The 15240-nt window shown below is 33.9% G+C and overlaps 1 protein-coding gene across 1 annotated transcript; it reads left to right on the top strand.

Annotated features, from left to right (window-relative positions):
• Nucleotides 1-2950: 2950 nt before the first annotated feature.
• LOC110380097 (glutamate receptor ionotropic, kainate 3) lies at nucleotides 2951-14692 on the top strand. The gene is made up of 17 exons (XM_021339973.3): nucleotides 2951-3740; nucleotides 4005-4150; nucleotides 5464-5631; nucleotides 7108-7259; nucleotides 8227-8423; nucleotides 9784-10031; nucleotides 10207-10311; nucleotides 10462-10575; nucleotides 10673-10870; nucleotides 11316-11477; nucleotides 11804-12003; nucleotides 12315-12513; nucleotides 12681-12769; nucleotides 12885-13015; nucleotides 13086-13201; nucleotides 13385-13531; nucleotides 14087-14692. Exons 1-17 carry the CDS (start codon nucleotides 3668-3670, stop codon nucleotides 14342-14344), a joined length of 2703 nt encoding a protein of 900 aa, XP_021195648.3. The 5' UTR covers nucleotides 2951-3667; the 3' UTR covers nucleotides 14345-14692.
• The last annotated feature ends 548 nt before the right edge of the window (nucleotides 14693-15240 follow it).

A 15240-nucleotide genomic window follows, 5' to 3' on the forward strand; every position in this document is an offset into this window, starting at 1 on the left:
GTTAACCTGCTGTTAATATTTCAAGGCTCTTATTTCAACAAGTAAGAATAAATAAGAAATTGTGACTTTCTTCGAACTTGATCAATTAATAAAATATACATACGTACGTGTTTTGTACCACATATCTTTGCAATTTTATGCAAAAGAATTAAGGTCTTTTGAGATTTTAAACATATTTATTTGATGTAGACTGCCAGTAGGTAATTAAGTACGTTAAAATAATATTTGACTGAAATATCTGTATCTAGCAATTATTATACTAAAGGTAGATATTCATTCAGATAGAAGTTAACGTTATGAAAAGCTATTAAAACCTCAACGCTCTTAGGAAATACCACTTCGTTCGCTAAGATTTTCAATTGAATGGTTTCATGCAACATGTTCACACAGTAACCTTAATATATATTGACCCTAATGTTTCATTCACATTGCGAAAAGAGGTGTTACATCCTGATCTTATTTTAACTTATTGTAACTCCACAAATGGCGACCGATAGGGAAAGATGGAAGGCTATAGGGGAGGCCTTTGCCCAGCATTGGGACAACACAGGCTAAATAAAAAAAATGTAACTCCGCGTCGCTAGCAAAATGACCAAAATGGATTGAAAACCAAGCTTTCTTTATTTGAACGGAACCTGAAAACAAATCAATTTTCCGGGAAAATGTCCTGGGTTTTATTGTGTACTTTTTTCTGAATGTATTTTCAGTGATTAGGTATTATATAAAACTTGATGATGATTATTACATAACGCAAGTTCATTGTCACTTTCATGAAAAGCTATAAAAATTGTACAAAAAAGAAATAGCAGATTTGTTGAATTGTATCAACAAATAGATTTCAGCCTAAAATAAACGCTATTGCTATAAAAATAACAACAATTATAAGTAAAGACGTGAAACGGCAAAATACTTTTAGCCTATCTTGTTTACACATCAAATTGAGCATTTGGTCTGTAGGTACCGTTTGCTGATTTCTTTGAAATATATCTGTCCATAATATTTTATTGGAATGAAAAGTATTTTTTGCCCAGGTAGAGCCAGAATTAATTATATTAATATGCAATGTTTTCAAATGTGTATATGTAGTAGGTAAGTAGGTAGTTATATCGGCAAAATAAATATTTACTAACTAATATTTACTTAGGCCGTATGTCTAGAATCTCTCAAAATACGAATACATATTATGAATGGTCCTTTGCAAAATACAAAAAAATGGTCTCAGGTAAAGAGCTAGTTACAGATAAATATACTTACAAATAAAAGGTTTGGACACTCACAACGAAAGATTAAATAAGGTTTTTATTCACTGAGCCGTACAAATAAATGAATTAACCAAGTCTAAATGTCAATTAATTTCAGAATATGCAGACATCAAAGAAAATTAAGGAGTTCAAATTGCTTAAATGGTACCTAATCACTTTTCAGTCTTCGGCATTTTGTACAAAATTAGTTTGAATTTGCAATTGTTCATTTATTGCAATATCTAGATTTTGTTTAGCTATAGGTTTACTCATAAACAGAAGTTTCGAAATCGTGCTCGTAAACATTTTATTGGGCTCCATCGATCGACCCATTGTAAATTTCCATTTGGTGTTTATTTAGGGCGAATTTACGCGAACGACTTTCCGCTTAAAATTAGCAAACAAAGTAAGCTGAGTTTACTGAGTTTATTTTGGTTTTAAAGCCGTGAAAATGTATTTGGCCTAAAAGTTACTTTAAATACTGACTATAATGACTTTCACTTATCTTTTGTCTTACATATTTTTTTTTCAATGCAAAAAAGTGTGAGCAAGGATTATGCGTGATGCTATTATTTTTATGTATATAATTAGGTTTTTGTTCTTACATAAAATGCAATCGTTCATATTAATTAATTATTAGATGGACAAACTCACTTATGTTCTTTTTGGAAAATCCCATTTGATGAAAATATACTGTTTATTGTTTGTTGTCGAAATAAAAAGCAAGTTTGTGTCCTTCCTAAAGCACATACGGCGCGTCGATGCGTCAATGGCCGACCACTCTCTTGCATACGAACTAATCTTGATGAAATGTAGAACAATTGGATTCGAGGGTTCCGTTAACTGTTACCACTACGAGTTTTCCCTTATAAAACGTGTTATGGCGACCCAGTTTCTACTAAGTGCAAACCTTTTACAAGTCGAGTTTACCTGCCAGAAGTTCGACAAAACGTTTATGTAGCTAAAACAACTTTTGTTATTTGACGATACAATTTTCTTTAAGGGCTGATTTTTCAATTGCCAGATAACTTCTATTTGAGGAATATTTTTAACGTTTTGACAGTTTTAGTATGGAAAATATGTCAAACCGCCATATTTATTCCTCAGATAGAAGTTAACTGATGATTGAAAAATCAGCCCTAAAATGTATAAGTATAGAATATATTTTTACAGTCCTATTACTAGATAAAGGGTAGTTAGGCACATTATAACAAGGCTAGTATTGAAATAAACGAATAGATTTAATAAATGCGTTGTGTTATTAGAACATGTTGATTCTTAGCTACTAAAGCATCTTCATTATGTAGTATGATATATGTAGGTAGTATATGTAGGTACATTAGTAAACAACCACATCCAAAAAAATAAAGTCTAATTGGCTGAATTTCATTTTACCATTAGGTACCAATACTTTAAAAAATCAATCTTTCAATACAGAGAAAGAAAATGAATGATTTATTTATAATTTCCCTTTGGCCGCTTTGAATGGCTCTCAACGTGCATTGGTGTGTGGACGGACGTAGCACAAACGGTAAGAGCCATCAGGTTGATTGGTCATTTTCATTAAGTCTGCTATCGTTTTACGTTTATATAGGACTGGTCTGTTCCCTTCAACTCTTAAATAGCAGTAGGTACAGCGATAAAACCACTTATAGGACTGGGTTCATTTATTTTATGGATCGGTTTTTCTAGTCCTAAAAGTAGTTTTACGGCCCCAATGCCTATACATTATATATGTACATACCCAAATAGGTAGAAATAATAAATTAATAAGTAAGCATTCCTACAACCAAGAGTAAATCTCTACTTTCAATGACTGTTTTTAAGATCTATGTATGTATCACAATTTCAGTCAAAAAGAATACGGAAATATCCCACATGTCTATTTTCTGACGAGACACACCTGTTATTAGTTTTTTTTACTCAAACATCGTTTGATTTCTATTTCGTTTGAGAAAAAAATGGATGGAACGTTAGTATTGTATCGCCAAAAGTCGGGACAAGCTGAAAAACAGCGAACACGTTTTTTCCGTAAATCGTGTTTCTTCAAACCGTCACTCCAGACTGAGACAGACGGTATCGAGATAAAGTATGTCGTTTTGTGGAAAACCTGTCCTAAATATAGGCGCGGGATTATTTCTGACGCGTGGTGTCGCGAGCGCCGTGCCGTCCAATACCGATCTAAACACATTACGAACGCGCCGCCTAAACTTTGAGCGTTTATTACGCCAATGTTCTAAAACATTGATTAACTGTAAATCTGCAGCAATCACAGTTCTGAGACGTATACTCATTTAATTTGAGGAGAAATTAAAGCTACTTTTTTTTAGAGGAAATGTAAGACGAGGTTACCGCGGCCAGTGTTGTGATTATGTTGACAATGTTTAGTTTAAAGTGATGTGGTTGTGAAAATATTTCATAGAAATATGCATGTGTTGGTTCCGTTGCTGTTGGTTTGTGTGTCACAATGTGTTTCAGCGCAAGAAGGACCTCCGATCGGTTAGTTTCAATTTTCAAACTTTTATTTTTAGTTATACTTAACCTTATTGCATATTTAGGCTGTTAATTGTATCATAAAATACATGTGATCTACTCATACACTCAGATTTGCATACTATTATTATGAACGTTTCTTTATTGTAGAAAAACATTTTAGAAAACTTCCTAACTTTCAGGCATCCTAAAACGTTTTGTTTTGTAAATATCTCGTTTCTATTATCCCTTATTCAATATTGTAATGATCCCCAATATTGAACATTCCAGGAGGAATATTTTACAAAGACTCAGAAGACATGAAAGCTGCTCTGGAGGTGAGCGCAAAAAGTTTTAATTTCACTGCGTCCATAAAAGAAGTATCCACGCGAGGAGAAGTTTTGGAAATAAGCAAATATGTATGCCAACTAGCGGAGGTATGCATAAACTTTACCAACTATTTTATATGTCCAGTTCACTTCACAGGACAAACACATTTGAAACTAAAAATTTAAGCGATTTCAAGGGTTAAAAACAAATAAAATGAAGTCAAGTGTAAAACTAGTTAAAATACAAAGCATAATTAATTGCTAGATATTTAAATTCATTTAAGTTACTGCTTGTGCCCATTCAATTTGGATTCAGTCGTCTGAAACAATGTGATCCTGCGATTGATATGGATCGTTTTATTTTACAACTAGCTGATTTCTGCGGTTTTACCCGCGGCCCGAGAAAACTATTTCCCGCACGAGATAAAAATCAGCCTATGACCTTTCGCAGGCTTAAGGCTAATTTTTTACCAAATTTAATTTAAATCGGCTCAGTAGTTTTTGCGTGAAAGTCGGACAAACAGACAGAGTTACTTTCGCATTTATAATATTAGTACGGATTGTCTTTTCTACTATCGTCAATTGTCTTGGTTTCTGTTCATTGATCTGACTGTAAAACGCAACTTTTTTACGAGTTCTATTCAATTGTTCATTTGTTTTTCATCGCCCACCTATTTTACATGGTACGAGATAATTTGGATGCAGAAAGCAAACTTTGTGTTCATCTTCGATTCAAATTGAATTTAGTCTTATAGAGTAAATTGATTATATTACTGTTTTTATTTGTTTAAAACAAAAGCGAATTTACAAATACGAAGTCACACAAGTTACACAAAGTATGTAGAGTGACATTGATAACTTGAACAAGAAAACAAAAATGTTTTCTCTTGCATTCATATTTTCTTTGTTGGACTGCATATTGGAAGCGAAAACCAAAACAAATGGAATTATGGCGCACCCTTGGGCTATGATTATATTTGCAGGAAAGAAAAACTAGTTCCCCGTATATTTCTGTTATTAGTCTAGTTGTCTGTTTCGTTTGAATAAATAGTACTTATCGTAATAAAATCTTGAGGTATTTATAGTCAGTAGTTTATAGTAGAGTTTTTAAAATTGTATCTTCTTGATTAAAATCTAGTACCGTGTATTGTCTGTTTCGGGGGAGGCCTATGTTCAGCAGTGGACGTCCTATGGCTGAGATGATGATGATGACCTTATGTATGGGTTTAAAAGTAAATCGCTTTTTTATAAGATCTGCCACTACTCAGGTAAAAATGTTATATTACTTACTGGTATAAATTATACTAAATTCAACAAATATTTAAAACTATTTTTTTTTCAAGTTTATGTTTAATCGCTTTCTTACTACTTTTTAAAGAACTTATTCACTTACCTAATGAAAAATATATTTAAATTTTCAGGAAGGTGTAATCGGCATCATAGACGGTACAGGAGGCCGTTCCAGTGAAATCATTCAGGGTTTATGTGACGCGCTGGAACTGCCACACATCAGTATAGAACATAATGACTTATATTCTGATGACTGGTTTGTGCTAAACATGTATCCTAGCCCTACTGCTTATAATATGGTAAGGAATCCTTATTTTTTTTATATGCTAAAACTTTATTTGAAAATTAATACCTACATATGTACTTACACACTATACATATATACAAGCTTAAAGTAATTATCTTTTTAAATAACAAAATACTATTTACAAAAATATAAAAATGAAAACATATTGTATAGAAGAACATTGATTGGGCGTCGAAGTATTCCGCCGTATCACTGTCCTGCGGAAACGTACGTATATTAAAAAACAACTTCATAGTGGAAAAAGTAACTGATAAAAGTACACAAAACAAATCATTATGTATTTTATTATTGACACTGCTGGGCTAAAATTATGATTGAACTGTAGATCTAATCATCAGTCAGTAACAAGCTTGTCTTTTAACTTTGAACCTTGCATTTGAACTACTTATCTGTAATAAATAGCGTAACTACATATATTTAGCTGTACTTATGTAGATATATCTTTTTTACCTATATGTCTTATGTATTTTTTGTAAAGTCCATTATAGTGGCCATTGAAGCATTATTAACTTTTTTATTAAAGGCCTGCATTTCGAAGAGTTTTTTTATTGTGTCAACTTTCAGTGTTAACAAATTTGACTAAGAGCATAATAAAAATGCCTTTTAATTAAAAAAGACTGTTAAAAGCTTTCATAAAATTGCTAATTTGTATGTAATAGAGGCAACTAAGGCTGAACTAGATACTAAAAATATATGAGAGCATGAAAAATTAATCAAAACATTAAAAGCAAAATTCAGCCTGTAAAAAAAAAACGCAAGTAAAAAGCTATTCGGTGTTTTAAAATGTTGTTTGAAATCTGACTGCGAGGATCAAAACTATACGTATATCTGATGAGAAATGCTCATGAAGATTTGACGACGATATGAGACCTGATTTTAATGTTCAGAAATAAAGAATGCTTTAGCACTTTACATGAAGAAAACCTAGCAACTGAGTTGAGTTATGCGTGTATTTCCTTTACATTACATCCTGATGGGTGCTTAACCCTTTCTAGGAGAAATGGAACTCATTCCATCATTTTTCCAAGGGTAATTTTTTATCCGGAAGACGCTGGATGCAGGTCGCTTCCAACAGGTATCTGTGGAGATCAAAGGGGGAGGCCTATGTTCAGCAGTGGACGTCCTATGGCTGAGATGATGATGATGATGATGAATTTTTTATTGGTAAACAAACAAATATCAACTATAATGTTGCCCGCCCACGTCCGATAAATCGGTGACCGATTTGTTGTAGAACAACAATAGAACTCACTGACACCAATAGTGCAGCGCAAACGTCCTACAAAAATTCGGTAAGAAATTCCTTGTTAGATAGTGTCACAAAAAATCGATCCGATTATCAGTCCTACAAAGGGTCTGATGTCTGTGGGCAAGTAGCCTAATGAGAACGTAGGTTTTGTCAAAAGAACGCAAAAAAGGCACATTCAAAGCTGTGATTCTGGTTGAATTTTTAAATTTATGTTTTCAGGTGCTACAAAAGTTGATCCTACACAAAGAGTGGAAGAATTTCACTCTACTGTACACGAAGGGCCACAGTTTGATTCGCGTCAGTGAGCTGTTGCAGATGGGCAACGACACTTTAGTCGTCAGTTTGAGGGAACTCAGCGGGGGTGATTACAGGTAAACTGTTGTTTATTATAAATATTTTAGAATGCCGTATACTGTTCTTAGTTTCCTTTAGCTGTACGTCCTTTGGGCTAGACATGATCGTGCTGCTTCTCAGTTCAATTCTAAATCTTCTTTTCCTATTTTTCTTTTCAAAACGTACAATTAAAATAAGTTCGTTTGATCTCACCTATCTTATTAAAATCTATACTTAGAGATTTAGAAAAAATCATTGCCCAATAACACAGTGGGATCACAATTATTTCACCCATTTTAATATTTTCTCAAAGAGAAGAAGTCTAAATAATCCCGCCATCTTTTTTCACCGTACTATTTCTTTGTCAGTTCAGAGGAAAGTTCAACCACTAATCACTCAAAACAACATTGCACCGTGATACAAAACATAAACATACAGTACAAATACGGGTACATTTTGCAGCCAGACAGTATGCATTTTATTTGTAAAAGATAAAATAATCTCTCTGTAGTTCCGAAATGTGGGCGTCATCCTGCAAGCTGTGGCGTGTTACAGAGTTTATTTTTCTTAATATTCTTTTATACTCCTACTCGTTAAACAAAATAGGGAATAATACGGAAATCTCCGCTCTGATACAAGTTTTGCTTTAGTTGTTTCGTTTTGCTCATGGGAATACGGGGATATTATTTGTTTATGTGACTTCATATATTTTCCCTTGAGGTTAAAGATAAACTAAATCGGAAACTCTATCTTAGCTACCCAAGCACGAAAATAATACTTGTGTTAGACTCGTAATGATTTGTATGCACAAGGTTAGGCGGTGCATTGATAAAGTTATAAACTTTTCTTCAAGACAAAGTCACTCGCGTTATTATTAGTCCTGAAACTTTCTCTCATCTATCTTCACTTAAAATTTTAAGGCAATTACTTGAACGAAAGCTACAATAATTAGATTTCATTTTAGTTCGACGTAAAATATTTTAATTTTTAAAATATTTTTCATAGGGACGTACTTATCGATGCTAAACACAATGGTTATAAGAACTTCGTGGTGGATTCTCCATCAAGATACTTGGAACAAGTATTGCTCCATGCACAGCAAGTGGGCATGATGGCTGAGGAACATTCGTATATCTTCGTATCGCCCGACCTCTTTACTTTGGACATGAGTCGGTTCAAATATGGAGGAGTTAATATGACGGGTGAGTTTGATTCGTCATCATTTTTTAACCCCCGACGCAAAAACGACGGGGTGTTATAAGTTTGACGTGTCTGTGTGTGTGTGTGTGTGTGTGTGTGTGTATGTGGCATCGTAGCTCCCAAACGGATGATCCGATTGTAATGCGGTTTTTTTTGTTTAAAAGGTATGTCAGTCAGGAGTGTTCTTAGCTATGTTTGGTGGAAATCGGTTCAGGTCTTCAAGGTCATCAGCTCGTTTGCTAGATGTGATAGGAATGTTACACGCTCAGTTTACTTGCAAGTATATGTGGGATCTGAAATTTGAAACACTAATGTCTTTTGGAACCACTGAGCTGGTCTGCTGTTAGGGCACGAAGGTAGGAGACGTAACCCTGAACTGCCTTTTAGTAAATCTATCGAGTTTGGGCTCGTTAAATTTGTCTTGACGAGTTCTCTTCATGTTTCTGATTGACGAGAACCTGATGCTGGAAATGGGATGTGGCGGATGAAACCCTGGAATGCCGGAATGAAACGGATAAACCGATTTATATTTTTGCTGAATATCTAGAATGTCCAAAGGTTAATCTTTATTGTTTCTCAATCTGTGCAATTCTCCCAGAGCCAGTTTGTCATGAGGATTGTTAAACAGCTTCCTTTGGCCGAGATCGCACATAGCGACCCCATCTTAAGATAAAATAAATTAAATGAAAGAAGGAAAAATTAAGGAGCTCCTTTAAAAAGCATGAAATAAAATTAAATTATAAATTTAAAAAAACCCCCGACCCAAAAAAAGTACGCAATAATTATGACAAAAGGTTAAAAACGCTAAACCCTATAAAAAGCAAAAAATAACTTTTAACACTACGTAAACTAAATTTTGACGTGTCGGGGGACCGCTTTTTACCTTCATAAATACTTATATAAATCAAATGATACCTACCTAATTACAACATTCGTTTAAAAAAAAAACGTATCTAAAGTAATGAATTAGAGCGGTCCCCCGACACGACAAAATTTAGTTTACGTAGTGTTAAAAGTTATTTTTTGCTTTTTATAGGGTTTAGCGTTTTTAACCTTTTGTCATAATTATTGCGTACTTTTTTTGGGTCGGGGGTTTTTTTAAATTTATAATTTAATTTTTATATACATAGTATTCTCAAGTGGTTTCTTCCGCGTCAAGACGGAATGTAGCTACATGGTGTACCGAGATAAAGAGATAACCTAATGTCTAGATAAACATGATCTCAACGATCTTTTGAAATCCTACAGGTATTCCCGAGATTAGCGCTTTGATTAGCGCTTCTAACACACGAACTCTTCACCTTTATAGTACTAATAAAGATTTAAGAAGTTACGGCACTGACATTCTCAATAACGTTTCAGGATTTCGTTTAGTAGAACTACAAGACAAGGACAATGAGAAACTGTGGAACTTTACATCCACACTCAACTTAGAAACTGGAAAAACATTTAAACCTGAACAGCTTAAAACCCAAGTGTTACTCATACATGATGCAGTCGAAGTATTCGCAGCTGCTTTCAAGAAGGTTAAGGTACAACCTGAGGCTCTGAGCTGTGACAATTACCAAGCTTGGAGTTACGGATCGACACTACTCAATTTTATGAAGACGGTGAGTGTCGGTCTATGGTCCATTTACAGTCATTTACTCTTTTTTTTAATGACGTGGCTTATCGCAGTACAAGCTATTGGACCTGAGAGCTTTTAAAAATCGAACGGCTTGAGAGTATCATGGCTAAAAAACTTTATCAATTGCTTCAACAGTACCTATGTTTGATTTATTACAGAACAAGGTAGAAGGACTAACAAGGTCATTGATATTCGACGGGGTGGGACAGCGGACTGATGTCACATTCAATATACTTGAATTAACTTCAGCTGGCAATCAATCAGTAAGGACACTCTGAAACTTTTATCTATGACATTTGCAATAACATCTTAAATTCAATCTAAAACTTTTTGGAAATGTTTTTTTTTCAACAAGATTTTTTCTGAATAAGTTCATGTTGGTATTGTTAAATATAATGTTTGGTTTCTTACAGATAGGTAATTGGACAAACAATGAATTGAAAATAAACAGACCGCTTGTAGCTGATGCAGAAATCACGCAAGAGTCAGCACTTAGGAACAAATCATTAAGAGTACTGATTTCTTTGGTAAGTGTTCTTATTCAATATTTTGTGTTCTCATACATCCACGTCATTTTATAAGCATGAGGCACATAATGGTACAGTGGTTATATGTATGTTCTAGGCTCCGCCATACGGATACATGAGAAAATCAGATAAGAAATTAGAGGGTAACGATCAGTACGAAGGATTCACAATTGATTTGATTGATAAATTGAGTGAAATCCTAGGATTTAGCTACGAATTCGCCGTTGAAGACGACTATGGCACTAAAACTGAGTCCGGTGAATGGACTGGGATGGCTCTTCAGCTTAGAGAAGAGGTAAGTACGTACTTGTACTTATATTTAAAGTCCTACTCCAAGTTATATTTCAAATGTGAAAATTAGTATCTATTGAGAAAATTGTGAAAGCAAGAGTTGGTGGGGATTCTAGCTTTTATTTTTTGTTGCGGTTAGAAGCAAAAGATACTACTATTTTATTTTATGTTTTCGCTGGTAGCAAGAATTAGCTCCGTGCGAGATTAGGTATTTTATTGTCATTAAACTTAATAACCTTGTCTGTCGTATCGGCTGTCACAGAAGAAATTCTGAAGCTTGTGTTTTGCCTCCTATGCTTAAACTCTCATCTTAAATTCTCAATTATTTGAAAAAGTCTTATTTTTTATTTTCTTGTTTAAAAACGTAACGCACATATAGTCTTCACATTTTTTATAAATAGCCGGGATTTTGAAGAAATTCTGATATTGACTTCTTTGTTGTTTTGTAGAGAGCTGACCTAGCTATATGTGATTTAACTATAACGGCAGTGAGACAGAGTGGCATAGATTTTTCCACGCCGTTCATGACACTTGGTATCGGAATACTGTACAAGGAGCCCAGTAAGCAGCCACCTGAGATGTTCTCTTTCATGGCTGTCTTCTCTAAGGAGGTATTTTTAATAAGGTTTTAGTGTTACAATATGTGTATTTTGTCGTATTATTATGCAAATAAGGAAATCATGTCGATAGTGGATTGTTTAAAATCAACTTTCATCTTTGAGCTCTTGAGTGTTGAATCTTATGAAGGGATGATTTTTTCCTGCGATAAAGGTTTTCTATTATTCCTTGTGCAATGCTGGTGGTTGCAAAACACCAAAATTGAAAAAAAAAAATACAAATTATATAAATTGTGAAAGAAAATACGTAAATTAAATTGCTAGTGATGTTTTACTTTTAATATTTTTTTTTTATATAAAAAATAATAAAACGTCGCCAGGTTTGGTACTACATGATGCTGATCCAATTGGCTTTGGGAGCCACGATGATCTTCGTGGGCCGTATATCAAACAAGGAGTGGCAGAATCCAGTTCCCTGTATAGAATCTCCTGAGGAATTGAATAATCAGTTCAGTTTCGCCAACTCCGTGTGGCTTATTATAGGATCTGTTATGCAGCAAGGATCGGAAATTGCACCCATGTAAGTACAATCCATTGCGTAGTTTTAAAGATTTAAGGATATACGGACGGAGACTTTGTTTTATATACTATGTAGTGACATTTAATGTTTTTATCGATACGGAAGATTATTTTTCAGATATTTAATTTGTATTTTACTTTTCCTGAAACTTAACTCTTTTCAGTTGATGACCTATTTTTTGGTAATTTTGTGTTATAATTTTCAATATTATTTCTTGAATCGTATTTAATAGTCGTAGAGCCTACAATAGTGGCAATAAGGACAATGTGTGAAAATAATAGTACACACATAAGTTTATTGTTTATTTCCAGAGCGATAGGTCCCCGTATGATAACCAGTGTATGGTGGTTTTTCACCATGGTAATGGTGGCATCATACGTCGGTACGTTAGTCGCCTTCCTCACTGTCGAGAAAAACGTCTTGCCTTTCGAAACAGTTCAAGAGCTTTATGAGTCAAAATCAATTACTTACGGCGCCAAGGAAAAAGGATCCACTAAACAGTTCTTTGAGGTAGGTCAATTTAATATATTATTTAGACATAAATCAATATCATCAGTCTTTTTTGTAAATTCTAAACTATAAGTATCTACATTCTTTTTTACATTTTGTCTTCTAACATAAATACATACTGGAGTCCACTATTTATTGTGTAATGAAATTATTATGTTTTCTTACAGAATTCCACAAACCCGATATACCAGGCTATGTTCAAAAAAATGAAGGCACACAATTGGCTGGCCAAAGAGAACGACATTGGTGTCTACTGGTTAATAATACCTATATAAATAAAATCATTTCCTCAAAAGAAAAAAAAATATATTTTTAAGTTTTAAATATTCACCTTCAGTGTTATATTATACCTCAATTAAATTTTATTTTAGGGCTGAAACTCAGAATTATGCATTCTTTATGGAATCCACATCTTTGGAATATTATAAGGAAAGACATTGCGACTTACTGCAAGTGGGTGGTCTTCTTGACTCCAAAAGTTATGGCATCGGAATGAAAAAAAGTATGAATTACATTCAAATATTATTTATATTAGTACCAATGCTTTATTTCACATCTTATTTTGTTTGTAGAATCGCCTTACAAAAAATATATTGATGATGCATTACTAAAACTCAAAGAAAATGGTGAAATAGAAAAACTAAGGAACATTTGGTGGAAAGAGAAAAGAGGTGGTGGGAAGTGTGGAGTAAGTTATACATATTATTTACTGAAAACTAATAATAATATCACCGTCACAGAACTTGTAGTTAATTCCAAAGAATCTCTTGGAGTTATGGCTACATTTTGTATTAGACCTTCTTGTTACATACCTATTTATAAAAAAAATATCTGGATTCGAATTTCAAAATGTTTATTTGTGTGTCTATAGGAAAAACGTGATGCAGATCAGAAGCAGTTGGGTATGAAGAACATGTTGGGTGCATTCGTAGTGCTCGGCGTTGGCTGCCTCATAGGACTGTTTATATCTATAATAGATATGCTGTGGGGAGTTTTCAAGAGATCCGTTAAATATAGCGTAAGTACTTAATGACTTTTTTATGGAAGCGGAACTTTCATTTGTTGGATATCTTTTAGACAATCAGTAGAGTTTTGTTAAATATGGAATTATTTTTTTTCTGAGCTCAGCAATTTGTTGCAACGTAGGTAAGTAACCTATACAATGTATACCTATCATGAGGAAGGATGTACCATATCATGAGGAAAATATAAGATAAGAGAGGTTACTCCTGCCTCATTGTTGAACTATAATTACCTACGTTATCAACAAATTGATTTAGGTAGTCCTTTGTACAAACATAGCACAAACGTAGAGTTGAGGGTCTTAGTTCACACAGATGTTTGTTTGAGTACTAGATTAAACTAGAGTGTCTACGAAACCCTTCCCATAACTATAGGTATACCTACAGTACACATATGACACCATGTATGTATGTTATTTCTTGTAAAATGGGTGGGTCCCTGTACATTAAGTAGGAATTGTAACTCAAGAGAAATATGTCCCAGTGTGGCAAATGTTTTAGATATTTTATAAATGCAAGGCGTACTATATTTTTACTTCGATTTATTTCAGACAACCTTCAAATACGAGCTGATAGAAGAGCTAAAGTTTGCTCTAAAGTTCAGCGGTCATATAAAACCCGTTAAGCGGCCACAGAAGGCGATCGACGGCAGCTTCGAAGCGCTGGCGAAAGCTGAGGGAAAGGATGATATACGTTCGCTACACTCGATTCGGTCCTGCGACACTCATCGAACACATCATTCGCATAGCTCCAGGCATTCGTCACGAAGTCTTAGTGTGGCTTTCGCTAAGCGACGATCTTATAGCTAAATTGATATTAATTTAAGTAGTAGGTACACGTGGTGTTGAAAGGAATATGGATATGCCCTTTTAAGTCAAGCCTTTGAGTATATTTCGTTACAAAGGAACCAAGTAACATAGTGTATGTTAGAGACAGAAACCAATGTGGTAATAGTAATAATTTTGGCGAGATGGTATAACGCCCTCAGCCCATTTCTAGGGAAATTAATTACCTACATTTCTACAAACAAGCTTTTGAAAATTAATGTTGTTGTTTAAAATAACGTGAAACGGAATAGCGTGAGTTAATTTAAACTAGTTGAATTAAAAAAATGAAGATTTTTGTTAACTTCTTCTAACATACCAATTTTCATATGAATTTATTTGTATTATAAAATATAGTTAGTTATTTATTTCTATATTTATAATGATAATGTATGTTGAATAAAATAAAAGTACTGTTTACCGTTAAATAAATTTTACTTTGTCTAAAAATAGGTCTTTTTATTTTTTGGCACGTCTAAAAAGAGGTTTCTAAAATAGGCTCACTTTGCCAGCTACTTAACGACTTGTTTTCCTCACATATGTCATTCTTCACGGAATTATTTATGATTATTGTCAAGGAGGATAAAAAATTGGCTTCACTTATAGCGTCCATTATATCTGAGGCGAAATTCTGTGACCCCGATGTAATGCGGGCTACGACTAATGACTCTTAAAATCAAATTAGCTGCCAATTTACCTTGCCTTTGCCAGCTATGGGACATTTAAGAATAAGTACAGTTTTATTAAAATATTCCTGACCAGTTTTGTTTGGTAATTTCACTGAGGGTGCTTACATAAAGAAACAGGTTTCCGGTACAGACAAACCTGTACGGGTAGGTACCGATCAGTGCAGGTATAATATTTCAATACAATCCTATTCA

Source organism: Helicoverpa armigera, chromosome 7 (assembly GCF_030705265.1).
Source record: "Helicoverpa armigera isolate CAAS_96S chromosome 7, ASM3070526v1, whole genome shotgun sequence".
Taxonomy (NCBI): Eukaryota; Metazoa; Arthropoda; class Insecta; order Lepidoptera; family Noctuidae; genus Helicoverpa; species Helicoverpa armigera.

Bases quoted from the DNA above. Each gene is read 5' to 3' on its own strand.
- LOC110380097 (XM_021339973.3), top strand. From the start codon at position 3,668: ATGCATGTGTTGGTTCCGTTGCTGTTGGTTTGTGTGTCACAATGTGTT. The intron at 12,004-12,314 runs GTAAGTACAATC...GTTTATTTCCAG, and splicing joins GGATCGGAAATTGCACCCAT to AGCGATAGGTCCCCGTATGA. The intron at 13,532-14,086 runs GTAAGTACTTAA...GATTTATTTCAG, and splicing joins AGAGATCCGTTAAATATAGC to ACAACCTTCAAATACGAGCT.